The sequence below is a fragment of the Rhinopithecus roxellana genome, chromosome 13, assembly GCF_007565055.1.
Source record: "Rhinopithecus roxellana isolate Shanxi Qingling chromosome 13, ASM756505v1, whole genome shotgun sequence".
In the NCBI taxonomy this organism is placed as follows: Eukaryota; Metazoa; Chordata; class Mammalia; order Primates; family Cercopithecidae; genus Rhinopithecus; species Rhinopithecus roxellana.
In genome coordinates, this window is record NC_044561.1 from 87,414,808 (window position 1) to 87,429,569 (window position 14,762).

The 14,762-nt window shown below is 38.0% G+C and overlaps 1 protein-coding gene across 6 annotated transcripts in view; it reads right to left on the reverse strand.

Moving 5' to 3' along the window:
• The window catches only part of MACROD2 (mono-ADP ribosylhydrolase 2), a 2,180,049-nt gene that overhangs the window by 161,090 nt on the left and 2,004,197 nt on the right, over positions 1-14,762 (reverse strand). For all 6 annotated transcript variants that reach the window (XM_030915179.1, XM_030915177.1, XM_030915180.1 and 3 more), the window contains one exon: positions 2,765-2,812. In XM_030915179.1, coding sequence (XP_030771039.1) covers positions 2,765-2,812 — 48 coding nt within the window. The remainder of the gene's footprint in view (positions 1-2,764; positions 2,813-14,762) is intronic.

A 14,762-nucleotide genomic window follows, 5' to 3' on the forward strand; every position in this document is an offset into this window, starting at 1 on the left:
ATGCTGACTCCAAACTTGTGGACTCTGCATTAGCATTAATATTGATTTCCTTAAAATCATTCAGTGGTTTGGATAGCTATCTAAATCTCATTGAGAAGCCAACTCTCTCTGTTTAGAAATGTGTACTTATAGCACTTAGGCAAATGATCCATGGCAAGACAAGGCCCTTATACTGGGTGCTTCAAAGGGCAGTATGCCTCGTAGCTAAAAGATACTCCAAAGACATTTCATATGAGCAAGATAAATGAGAACGGCAAGATTAAATTCATGAAAGTTAATTCAAGACAGAGTGACAATTTAAAGTCTTTTTAAAACATATGGCTCTTTTTTACAATAAGACATTCTACATGGGTATAGGAATTGAAATTTTAATTTAAATTTTACCTTGAACTCTATGTTTTATAAAAGGCAAGCCAAGTCCTTGTCTTAGGCCATATTCTCTCAGAAGCAAAAATAGAACGGTTTGAGTTTTAAGCAGTTAATTTGAGAGATGATTTTAGCAAGTGTCACAAGAGGAATAGGGAAGAAAGACAGGAAAAGGAAAGCAGACAAGACTGGGTGTGTTCATGAGCACACTCCACTGTGGGCAACCAAGACTCAGTTCTACTGGGGACCTCTGAACAATGTTGTCCAATACTGTAGCCACTAGCCACATATGGCCAACAAGTAGTTGAAATGTGGCTAGTTTGAATTCAGATGTGTATGTAAAACACATACCAATTTCAAAGTCTTAGTATGAAAAAAAAAGAATGTAAAATATCTGACTATTTTTATATTGATTATACATTGAAATGATAATATTTTGGATTATTGTGTTATACAAAATATTGTTAAAGTTAGTTTTACGTTCTTTCTTTCACTTTGTTCAAAATTATACATGAGGCTCACATTTGAGGCTCACATTATGTTTCTACTAGATAGCATTGGAACAGAACATGTGTCAGATGTGGGTATTAATCAACCAACTCTTGTCTATTATTGGTTGAGGGCTGCTCCAGAGAAATTAACTCTCTTGTGCTTTGAGTTTGCTGCCAGGACCAGAGGAAAGCACTCAGCAGAGAGTCATAAGGACTTTCCTTGGAAAGCTGTTGGTGCTGTAAAATAACAGCAAGCACCAAGGAGACATAAGTAGGGCACCAACAGCCACTGCTACAGTTCCTCTTCTACCTCCTTTATTCCTACTCCTGACTTTCAGATTCTGCTTCTACTTCTCATACCCTCTGAATCCATTGCATCTGGAAGTTCAAGGGAACTTTAGGAATCAGACATGTTTGGACTGGAGAAGAGTAGATAGAAGCTATAAACCTTGTTCCAATGAAATTTTATGAAGAAAAGAAACTGGTGTTATTTCCTCTTGAAGATATTGGGCAGTCTGGGGAGGGAGAGAGATATAACTTCACATAGAGAAGGACCACCCCAATAAAACCTCATGTAATGAGATCAAATGCATCAGAATTTAAAGAGTTCCCTGCTGATGGAGCTGCCCAGACTGAGCCTGTCAGTGATTTGTAGGGAATTCTGGCATCAAATGAGAAGTAACACAAAATTAGGGCCTCTGAGATACCTCTTTCACAGTCAGAACACGGTGACTGCCAAAATGAGGAACAAGGAGCTTTTAATCATAGAATTAAGCTCTAGATCCTTCTAATATCTGTTAGAATGAGAAAGAAAAAAGCTATAATTTACTGAATCTTTACTATGGTCCAAGCACTGTATGAAACTTTAGATATGTTATCTGATTTAATCCCCCAAACAAAACTATACGGTAAGAATTATTGCCCCCAGAATTGTAAACTGAGGCTTATAGAAAATGACACTTGCCTAAGGTCAATAATTGATGCAGCTAGAATTGAATTCAGGTCTATTGATTCATGCATTCATTATCAAAGACACATTGAATGGCTACCTTAGGCCATAACCTGTGCATTTAACCACTAGATTTTCCTCATAACAAATGGGCTTCATTGAGGGGTTAGCATGCATCTCAATTATGATAATGAGAGCAAAATATAATGTGTGGAAAGTGTATTTTCCAAAGACAGCAACAGCAATATTTTAGGTCTTACATGCTCTATAGAACCACTTCCCATAAGAGATTGAGTCCATTTTCATTTCCTCTTGAATTTTGGCAGGCTCGTGACTATTCCAAAGAATTAGAATTACATGGAGTGATGCGATGGAATGTCTAAGCCTGAGAATACAGTGTCTCCCTTTTTCCAGGAGAAACTCATTTTGGAAGCTGGCTGCCATGCTTTGAGGAAGCCCAGGCCACATAAAGTGGCCGTGAACAAGTGTTTAAGAAGTTGTCCCAGCTAATATTTTAGCTGACAGTTGAGATCAATCACTAGCCACACAAGTGAGTGAATCTTCAGATGGTCCCAGCTCCCAGCTGTTGAATCTTCCTGCTGAGCCCTACACCTTGTGAACAGAATGATTAAGTTATCTCTGCTGTGCTCATGAGCATAGGTTGTTTTCAGCTTACTCTAAGTTGTGGGGGCAATTTGTTATATAACTCTATTAACTATAACATCATGTTCCATTTTTACCTTGGCTGTCAGGAAACTCAAGGTCAAATTTATTCCTTAAATACAGTAACTCCATTAACCTTAAGTGTTAGCACAACTACTTTTTAATTTTATAACACTGAGCATATATTTCTATTTTATTAATCTTATTTTGTCTTTCTTTGAAAAAATATGAAGTGTACATAAACAACAAAATGACCCCTACTTACCCCCTAATAATAAAATAATGAATTTAATACCTGAATCTTCTTTCATTTCGACATCCTCTTCTTCTTCATTATTATCATCTGTTAAAAAATAGGAAAAAATAAAGAAATATTCATATGAAAGTGGGAAACACAAGAATGTTCTAGATGGATTAATTAAAAATTTCAAAGAAAAGGATAATAGATCAGTAGAAAAGAGACTGTTAAAGCATGCATTTCTCTTGTCTTATTATTATCATGCTGAGTTAAGAAGACAGTATACACATTAATGCATAATTTAAAACCTAGAGTTTACATTTCCTTTTTAAAATTGTTATATTTATAACAAGCTATATATGCAATCATTTGTTTTACTTATACAAATTATATATAGTCACTTCAGTCATTTCAATTGCTCACAATTAAAAATCACAGACTTTAAATGCCACATATTCTACCTTTGTTAAAGGTCTGCATGCTCACTTCAAGTATCTGAGAAGTATGGACATCATTATTTGGTCACAGACCGACATGTGTCAAATCCCCGCAACGCACCATGAAAAGTGCTGCTTTGCTGCATTTGGATATCCCAACCTTCACTCATGTGCTTTCAAGTGTCCCACCGGTTGCACCATTCCTATTTAGCTCCCCTTATCTCCCAATATAACCCCTTTTAACTGGAAAAGACGTGTGATTCCTCTGCACTACAGATGACATGCTTGCTCTTTTGAACTTCTGAAACACTATCATCTCTCTCCTTATGCTCCCCACCTCCAGTGCCATGTTCTGAATATCTGTGTCCCCCAATAATTCATATGCTTAATCTTAACCTCCAAGGTGATGGTGATTAGAAGGTGAGGCCTTTGGAAGGTGATTAGATCATAAGGAAAGAACCCTTGTGGATGGGATTAGTGTCTTTATAAAAGAGACCTAAGAGAGACCTCTCACCTCTCCCTCCACGTGCGGACACAGGGAGAAGATGCCTCTCTACGAGGAAGAGGGTCCTCACCAGACACCGAATCTGCCAGCACCTTGATCTTGGACTTCCAGCCTCCAGAACTGTCAGAAATAAATTTCTGTTGTTTATAAGCCACTGAGTCTATGATATTTTGTTACAGCAGCCCAAATGGACTAAAATATCAGCTAGCGCCAAATCTTCTCCTGTTTCTATGTTTGGTCCTCTCTCCTCACATTATTGCAGTACAAATTCAGACTCCCAGTGCCATTTGCCTTAGCTATTTTAGCAGTTTCCTAACTGCTCCTCTCTTTTTCCCTCTCCTGGATCTCACTCCTTTTACACGTGACTGCCAAATCAATCTTAAAGTACAGCTCTGATCTGGTTCTCAACGGTTCAGTGACTGCCCTCTGCCTAATGAGAAGAGTCTAGACTCTTCCGGTAATGCTCAAGGCCAATGATACCTGGTTCCAAACACTTTTCTCAGTTTCACCTCCTCTGTTACACGCATGCTACCACCTACATGGATGGCAACACTTAACTCTTCTCTGTTCTCTCAAGGTCTCCCTCAGCTTCCTTTACCTGCCTTGGTCCTGCTAGCAATGTCCTTCTCCATCTCTATTCACCTTCATCCTTCAAGTGCAAGCTTAGGTGCCACAGCGTCTGATTTCCCCAAGTTTGAATGAATCATGTGCTCTTTGATGTACCTTATTTTTACTGCCTTCTTGGTATGGACTTTAACTACACACGGGCTTAGGTTTGCATCCTGGCTTCTCCACCCATCCATCCCCTGGGCATGTGGTCTTGCAGAAGTTACCTGAATCTTTCTGAGCTTCAGGTTCATCAGCTATGTAGTGGGATAATAATAATAATGCCTACTACATAGAGCTTTCGTAAGGATTAAATGAGATCATGCCATGTAAAGTACTAGGACAATTACTGAAACATTGTTAAGTGCTAAATATTATCTGTTATTATAATAAAATCACACAGTCTACATGTTAATTTATCTCTCTTTCAAATATCCATCTCCAGATCATAAATTTTGCAAAGATGGAGACCAGGTCTTGTGCTCCTGTATATTCCCTGGCACTTAATGCCATTCATTTTATATACCATAATCAATAAGGAAATATCCACTGAATTAAATTTATATTATTTTCTATGTGTTTTATACATATTAGCTATATCATCCTTTGTAAATAATGGGAAGTCAGTGAAGATTTGCAACTTCCTCCGACATATATGCTTTGTAATTTAGTCATCCCAGCCAAATTTACTCGGTATGGCCCTCTTCTAAGAATTGATTATCAATGATGATTAGAGATTTATTAGTCAGTGGAAAGAGAAAATGCTTTTCATTTGAGGTTTTAGAAAGGCAATTCTTGATAACTATAGTTAACTTTTAAAGAAGTAATTTTTTTTACTATGGAAATATTTTAGAAACTGGTGATTTTCTACATAATTTTAAAAACTCATTCTATGAATGCAGTTTAGGAAGGAAGAATACCAGTTTCTTAGAAATACAGCTTTCTAACCAAATGATTACCAAAATGTTACAAAGTACACTTCGTAGATTCCTCCCTGAACTTAATATCTTTAAATATAATTTTATTTTACAGAACCATCTAAAATCTGTACTACCACAGACTCTCCAGAATCTGAGAGAGAGAGATAAAAAAGAGTCTCTACAGTTTCTGGGGAAAAATAAAGGAAGAGTCAAAGATCCCTTTGCTTGTCACTTAAGTTTCCATTATTCACCTGGCAAACACTCATTGGTTAGCTTATTGTGTATAAGGCTTTATGTTTGGGGCTGTAGAAAATACCAAGATGAATAGAAACTTAAGCAGTTTTTTTCTTTTAATAATCTTATCAGTAGTAAAGAAACTAAGACATGCAAATACATTCCAACATATGGTAGTCAGTGCTACTAAAAAGGTGTCAGAGGAAGGATTGATGCTTCTAGTTAAGCTACTTGGAAGTCTTCCTGTACGTAGAACATGACATTGAAGCGAATATTTGAACTATATAGACTGTCCCGATAACGTCATCCCCAGAATGACTCCCGTGTGTGGAAGGATCAGGCTTGGGGTTATTATTCATTAATTCATTTCACTCATGCACTGATTTAGTCATACAGTGGTTAAGTGTATGGCCAGAGTCTGGACTCAGACTGGGTCAGTTTACTTCTAGGACAAAAAACATATAACTATGCAAATCTTGGGTAAGCAGAACACCAGAATACCCTGAAATATAAGGGACCTTCCCCTCACTACCATCTCTCAATCCCTTGTCTCTCCCAAAGCACAGGGTGAAGATTTTCTCCACAGTTTCCTTATCTATCTACAAACAGTAGCCCCAAAAAAGGAACACAATTGCCTTCCATCCTCTCCCTGAAATCTCATTATCTATTGCAGAAAAGAAAGCTGAGAATGTAACCACACCTGGACAGATGTTTTTTACAAGATAATGCTTGCTCCTTGGGCTCATTCAAATTCCAAAGAGAATAATTTAAAAGTTAATTTCTGTCTCCTGGGTCCATTCGTTCTCCCTAATAATCATTTATTGCTCTTCAAAAAATTGTCTACTTTCCCCATCTATCCACTCCCCTATGAAGAAGAATATATAAGCTTCTGCCCAATTTAGCTAGTGGATAATCATTCTCATGTGATTTCCCCATGCTTATGCATGTTAAAATAATTTTGTATGCCTTTTCTGCTATTAACCTGCCTTTTGTCAGCTTATTTTTAGTGAACTTTCAGAGGGCAAAGGGGAAGTTATCTTTTGGCCCCCAAATAACACAAAAACCTATATGTCAGTTTCTTCATCTGAAAAATAGGGATAGTAAAATTATCAACTTCTTAGGGTTAGGATTATATTTCAAGTGCTTACATAGAATGAGCATTCAATAAATACTGATTATTGCTATTATTGAGACCACCTTTGCAAAAATTGTGACAATGAGAGAAATCTGACATAGAAAAAGTATGACAATAAAAGAAATCTAACACAGCAGACCTGCTTCTACCCTCACAAGCTGTTCTTGTTCATTTCTGGGTATAGCCCAAGCTAACTTTGGAAGGAATTTAGTATGTAGTTTAACCTAAAAGCAAGAATGGTAATAACCCTTCTCAAAACTATCCCTTCCTTGTTTGGGGACTGAAGCTGCCTTTGTAAAACTAGTGAAAGACTCCAAGTTCACGATTATGAGAGACGCCTGAATTCTACTAAGATGTAGGCAGAGTTACACAATAACCAGCCATTGTTCCAGAGGTCCCAAGATATGTAACCTCTACAATTGCTCTAATAGATGACATCACTATTCTAGAACCTAAGGTTGGCCTTTTGAGATGTTTTTCAGACTTTTGCATTCTGGCAACTGACTGACTCCACCGGGACCTTTGACTCGTGACTCAACTGGTCCTGAGGACCCTATCCAGAGGCTGACTCAGTGCATGAGGACAGTTTTCCACAATCCTATGATTTCATTCCCAACCAATCAGCAGCACCCATTCCCTAGACCCCTGACTGTTAAATTGTCCATAAAACTCCTAGCCTCCAAGCTTTTTGGGAGACTGATTTGAGTAATAAACTTCTGTCCTCTGCTTGGCTAGCCCTGCATTAATTAAACTCTTTCTCTACTGCAATACTGCTGTCTCACTAAATTAGTTTTATCTGAGCAGTGGGCGAGAAGAACCCACTGAGTGATTACCTTGTGATGTCATTCTTATAACTATTTTTGCTAGTTAAATAACCATCTCTTGAGCTCTACCTTGTGCAGCCATCATGAAGATACAGGTTAACAATCTTTTCCCTCAAGGAACTCACAAAGTGGATGATATAGAGAAGCAAAACTACAGAAGAAGGTAACAGATTATCTCATGTACTTACACAGAGGTTGTATTGGGAAATATACAAGAGCCAGCTAAGTCACAGAGAAGTTCTATGAAGGCACTCCAGAAGAGGCTAGGCTTCAGCTGAGTCTTAAATGGTGAGTTAAGGTTATGTAGCGAAAAAGAAAGGCTACAGTAGATGCCCAGATGTGGATGTACTGCCTATACCTCCTTGTTCCTTGACAACTCAGTGCACGGCAGCCTGCCTTTGAGCCACCAGCTCCTGGGTCTCTTTGCCTGAGGGCTCTCTCTGCTTGCTGAATCCCATTCAAGTAATACCAGAGAATTAACACCCTTTAGGGTTAAGCCTTTCTCAAATGATGGACAATTTGCATATAAGAACCCCAGCTCCCTTGCTTTCCAAGTGGCCTAATTCAAAGCATGTTCTGTACTATCTCCCTGAGTATCCCCACTCCTACTGGGATTGAGCCCCAGTTGTCCCATGGTAACTGGCTTATAGCTTCACTTCATTGCCTCCTGCTCTTGCTTGTCTCACTTCCCCACCTCCCTACTGGTGTTTCCTGGGATCATCTTCCCGCCACACCCCCACCACCCCAAAATACTTCTACTTCAGTCCTTGTTTCAGGATCAGCTTCTTGGGGAACTCAAACAAAGACAAGGGTAATCACACTCCAGCAGAGGGAAAAACATCTGTGAAAACATGTGGATGTGAACCATCAAGACGTTTTTAAGGAAATAAAACTAGCTATGAATGACCAAAGGAAGAGTTATCTGAGAAATTGCAATTAACCCGATCTGTTCTGGCTAGATAATACAGGCCTTCCATACCAGGAGTGACAATTAATTTTATGTGTCAAGGTGACTGGTCCAGAGTGCTCAAACATTTGGTCAAACATTATTCTGAGTGTGTCTGTGAGTGTTTCTGAATGAGATTAAAATTTGAATGGGTACTGAGCAGATTGCCCTCCCTGATGTGAGTGAGCCTCATCCAATCAGTTGAAGGTCTGACTAGAACACAAAGGCTGACCCCTGGAGAGTAAGAGGGAACTCCTCCTGCCTCATTGCCTTTCTAGTAGTTGGACATTGGGGTTTTTTTTTTTTCCTGCCTTCAGATTCAAACTGAAACATTAATTCTTCTTGTGTCTGAAGCCTGCCAGCATTCAGACTACAACCACATGGTTGGTTCCACTGGTTCTCAGATCTTTGGACTCAGATTGAAACTATGCCATGAGCTCTCCTGCGTCTCACACTTGCCAACTGCAGATCTTGGGATTTATCCATCTTCATAATCATATGGGTCATTCGCTATGATAAACCTCTTTCCATGTATTTTAATATATGTTCATTTTCTCTGCAAAAACCTGACAAATACACAAGGTTGAAGCATTCTAATATATATTTATATTCTAAACATAAGCATATATTTAGAGTATAGAGTGATTAAACAACTTTAAGCAGAGGAGTGACACACCATCTTTTGAAAGATAACATTTAATGAGAGAAATTTACTGAAAATTATAAAGCACATGCTTTAATATTTTGGAATTATTTGTATTAAAATCAAGCATAGAGTCCTTTTGCTCTACAAAGCACCTAATGTGCCATTACATATTAATGAAATCCACTTTAGTTCAACATTATTCTCTATAATGTGCTTGCTTTAGTCATATTTGTGCAACAAATTGCTAGCAAGAATTTTTCTAACAAAACCGGAACAAAAAAAAATATTTAAAAAAGGTGATAGCCTATGGAAGTAGGGAGTCATGCCACTCAAAGTTTGAAAGTAGTTAGGGGACTGATGAAGCGTGGGCAGAGAGTTGCAGCCCTTTTAAACAGTTCTCCAAGCATCACATTTCTTTGTTAGAGGACGAAAATGAAATGAAAGGTTTCTACCAAAGTGATAGGAATACTATTTCAAAATAGAGAGCATTCCATCCGAAGGCATTGTTCTGTGTGTTCAGAAATGCCAGTTCCAGAAAATCCCCTTTCCTTCCCAGGCACAGACCATACAGAGGCTAACTCTCCATTTCATCTTATGGGACCTCTTTGATGTTAATTTCATAATAGGTGCTGTTTTTATTCACTGCATCACCCTGTGTCAGATTACCCCGTTGCATTCTACACAAACACATGAATATGACCGAAGTTTTTATTTTGATCACAAAATATATGTGAAAACCAACTAGTTTCTCATGAATAACCAGTTTTGGGTAAAAGCTAGCTTTATATACTTCAGAATCCCCTTCATAAGGAAATGTCTAACCTACTTTGAGCTCTATAACACTGATTTCACTTTCTTTTATTGGAGACAGAGTTAATGTGAATGATTTTTGTCTTAATCATTATACTTGTCTTCTGAGCAGGTAACTGTCATTTCCCAACAGCAAATAGTCCACACTTCTTTGGAAAATGAAATATGCTATGGGTTTTGGAATGACTTCAGGTTTGTCTTACTCCATTACCTAGAGTCACCATAATTAATACAGTCTTTTGGGGAAGTGAAATAAACAAAAACAAGCAAAGAAAACGCCATAGAACTTTATTTAAGGTAGTTGTCAAAGTGTACTCTCTGGACCAGCAGCACCACTATCATCTGGACACTTGTTAGAAATGCAAATTCACAGGTCCCACTCAAGATCTACTGCATCCAAAGCTCCGGGTAAAGGACCCTCCGGGTGACACTCACGCACATTGAAGTTTGAGAGCCACTCATCCAAAGCACCAGTATTGGTGAGTTGAAGAAGACTCTTTCAAAAAAGTAGGTGTCCTTTTTTTTTTTTTTTTTTTTTTTTTTTTTTTTTTTGATATTTCAACTGAACTAACTTGTGGTGTCTCACTAACACTAATGTGGTAAGAGGTGCCCAAGCCACATGGTTGCTGGGTTTGAGGAACAGTTATGCTTTTCATAAGATATTGTATGCTTTCTTATGTGCTTGAAGTCACTCAGTTACTATGCAGCTGAGTGGCAAGATTATCATGGTCCATAGTCAGGATTCCTAGATTGACTAGGAGACGTGAGCAAGAATGGAGACTAGACTCAAGGAGGTCTGTGCGTGGCACGAGAAAAGGAGGGTGCTATGAAGGGGAATGTTACCCTTATGAGCTATTAAGGCATCCTCTCCACTCCCAAGGGAAAAAAATGGACAGACACCTGAAATAGATCATAAAATTCCCTTATCACATTTTCAGGAACATTCATACATATGGGCAGGTCTGTCAAAGAGAACAATTACGATAATCCTGCTGTGGTTTTATTTCACATGCTTCTAAGTTCTCTCCCTTAGAGCTTAATTTCTTACCACAGGCTTCTTGTGCACTCTTCATCTTTTTAATATTTCATTACCAAAAGCTTCTAGGAACAATTTGGATTTGCAGAGAAAAGAAATATTATTAGCAAAAATAAAGCTTTGTTTTGGGCTTCTATGTAGTAGGGAAGAGGTCATTATCCTCGTGGCTTCTTGTAGGATTTGACAAAGCAGAAACTTCAGGCAAAGAATGACTGATAAGGGAGAGTCCTCCCTGAGTAGGACTCCTGCCATTAAGTTGAATACTTGGACTCACTGAATCTAACAAATTGCTAAATCTACTTTCTGAAGGTGATTGATAGAGCCAGGAGAAATTTAAAAAAAAAAAAGGAATTTTTTTTTTTCCTTCAACTGATCCTTGGCCAAAATGAGCACTCAAATCTAATTACTTTATAAATCAAACAATAAATAAAAGGCACTGGTTAGAAAACTGCCTGGTGCTGCTGCTTCTGGCTTGCCCAACTGGGCACATGATAGCATCAGTTACTGAGATATAGGATTTAGGAAGAGGAGGATTGAGGAGTGGAGAAACAGATTCTGCATATAATTTTGGATGTGTTCAATTGAAGACACCTGAGAGACTCCCAGCTGGAGACGGACGTGTGCAAGCAAGTACACAAGAGAGGGCCGGGCTGGACACAGATGACTGTCAGGAAGACAAGATGGCAGAGCAGTCGCCAGGATAAAGAGTGCCCAGTCCAAGGTGAGAAGGGCTCTAAAGGGTCATATGGAGTCATGTGATCAAATATGCAATGGTTTCAGTTCCCACGCTCAAGCCATCAAAAAGGTTCTAATAACTTCAACAAGGATGGTTGCAGTAGGAAGGTAGAAATAGTCACATGATTGCTGTGGATTATGGAATGACCAGCAAGTGAGGGAGACAGACAACTCTTCGAAAGACATGTGGCTGACAATAAAAGTCAGGTCCATACATAAAGTGGAATATAGTTTATAGAAATTTTAGTTTCCCCATTGTTTATTTTTGTCTTTATTCTTACTTCTGTGCCTTCTTAAGAATTATTTTATTTATATATTATTCCTCAAAGACTTTTTTCCCCCTGTATTTGCCTCAGTGTTTTCAACTAAAGAACCAAAACCAGTCTACCCAGAATGTTTGAAAGGTCTTTCAAAAGCACCCTGCAGGGGTCTCTATAAATATGAATACAACATCCTCCCTCCCTTCTCCAACTAGCATTTAGTTGTGTCTGTTTTACCAGAACTTCCTAATGAGATCAAACTCTGCTTAGTCAAGGCTCATGTTCCCAGGTCTTCATTTGTTCTGCTGTTTATCAGCATTTGCTACACTCAATGCACACTCCCCTCCATTGGAAGGGACAGATTGCTTTCTGTCTATGCCGGCTGCTTGTTCCTGCATTCAGGTTGCTTGGTTACAGCAACACTTCACTGGATTTTCATTGAAGGCAAAATGTGTTTGTAGCTTTTGAGGCCCATCAAGTGGAAATGGTTAGCACCTATTTCCTAAGAAGGCAGTTAACCCATTTATGTTACTTTATAGACAGCATGTCTTGTAGAATTCTAAACATCAATGTGATCTGCACATTAAAAGTACACAAATGTGCCATGTACTTGTAAACACTCATAATTAAAGAAAATACTGAATTCTTTCACTCTAGTTGTTCTCTACATTGAATGTATCATTTGGGGGAAAAATGTACAATTCAGACTGGGTAAGAAGTTTTTCTTGTGTTTCTTTTACTTATTCATAGATGACTGGTATATTACTTTTCTATTACCTTTGTAACATATTTCTACTAACAACACAAAGTTATTATCTTACAATTCTGAAGGTTGGAAGTCCCACATTGGTTGAACTAGACTAAAATCAACATATCATCTAGACTGCTTTCCTCTCTGGGGGTTCCAGGAAAGAATCTGTTTCCTACCTTTTCCAGCTTCTAGAGATGCCCACATTCCCTAGCTCATGGCCCTCTTCCTCCATCTTCAAAGCCAGCAATGGTGCATCTCTCTGAACATTCTTCCACAGTCACAGCTCCTTCTGGCTTCCCTCTTCTGCTTTCCTCTTTCAATTTTAAGAACTCTCTTGATGACATTGACCCCAACCTTATAATCAATCCAAAATAACATTCCTATTTTGTGGTTTGCTAACTGCAAACCTAACTCCACCAGCAATCTTATTTTTCCCTTTGCAATGCCACCTAACATATTCACAGGGTCTGGGGTTTAGACTGTAGACATCTTTGTGGGGGACATTTTTCTGCCTGCTACATTTGGTAAATCAGGAAGTAGATTGCTTTGTATAAAAAGTGTCTGAAACATATTTAAAAATGCTCATCATCGCTGGTCATCAGAGAAATGCAAATCAAAACCACAATGAGATACCATCTCATGCCAGTTAGAATGGCGATCATTAAAATGTCAGGAAGCAACAGATGCTGGAGAAGATGTGGAGAAATAGGAACACTTTTACACTGTTGGTGGGAGTGTAAATTAGTTCAACCAATGTGGAAGGCAGTGTGGCGATTCCTCAAGGATCTAGAACTAGAAATACCATTTGACCCAGCAATCCCATCATGCTACTATAAAGACACATGCACACGTATGTTTATTGCAGCACTATTCACAATAGCGAAGACTTGGAACCAACTCAAATGTCCATCAATGACAGACTGGATTAAGAAAATGTGGCACATATACACAATGGAATACTATGCAGCCATAAAAAAGGATGAGTTCATGTCCTTTGCAGTGACATGGATGAAGCTGAAAACCATCATTCTCAGCAAAATATCACAAGGACAGAAAACCAAACACCGCATGTTCTCACTCGTAAGTGGGAGTTGAACAAGGAGAACACATGGACACAGGGAGGGCATCATCACACACCAGGGCCTGTTGGGGGGTGGGGGTCTAGGGGAGGGATAGCGTTAGGAGAAATACCTAAGGTAAATGATGGGTGCAGCAAGCCAACATGGCACATGTATACCTATGTAACAAACCTGCACATTGTGCACATGTACCCTGGAACTTAAAAGTGTAATAAATAAATAAATAAATGTCTGAAGAGGAGAACTAAAAACAATCTAATTAGAAATAAAATGTTTTTCTGTGAGGTGAAGTCCATAGACTTAAAATCAAGGTCATTTTTGAGTTTTTGGTTTAACCCCACTCTTTCATTAAAAAGGGTTTCTTCTTTTCTTTCTATTTTTAAACCTTCAGATTTTTCACCCTTTCATTTTCCCTTTTCTCCTTCCTTCCTTCTTTCTTTTTTATATATTTTTAAATCCTGTCTTTCTACCTTTTCTCACTGTTTTGGTTATAAAAGAATATCACAAAGACAAACGACAAACTTGGAAACCACTTGCAACATATATTTGAAAGATTAGTAATCTTAATATACAAAGAGTTCTTATAAATCAATAAGAAAAAGATGAAATAAAAATATACAAGGGTTACAATCAGCAATTTTGTATAAGAAATTTAGATAAATAACTGGAAAAATGTTAAACTATATCAGTAATAAGATAAATGAATGTTGTTACACATTAATCACCTTTTTTTCATGCATAAAAGTGCTAACATCAAAACAGTAAGATGTAACCCAGTGAGAAGTGTAGGAAAATAATAAACTCTCATATACCACTCATGGGAATGTAAACTCAGGTTGCTTAATGCTAGGCTCGGGCATTTATATTTCTGTCCCTGTGAATGGTAATCCCTGTAAGTTGTATATAGTACAAGACACTCAACTGTAGTGCTGCAAACACAGTGAACAATATGACAATTACTAGCAAAAGTGTCTTGGTTTTGCACATATTTTGAAAAAGTAATTCCACTTTTAGAAAAGTATTTTAAAAAATGAGGATGATGCCAATATTTAACTACAAAGATGACTTTTAAAAATTATTATTTATAAGCAAATAGAGAAATAATTTACAGAAATAATTCCTAAGTTCTAT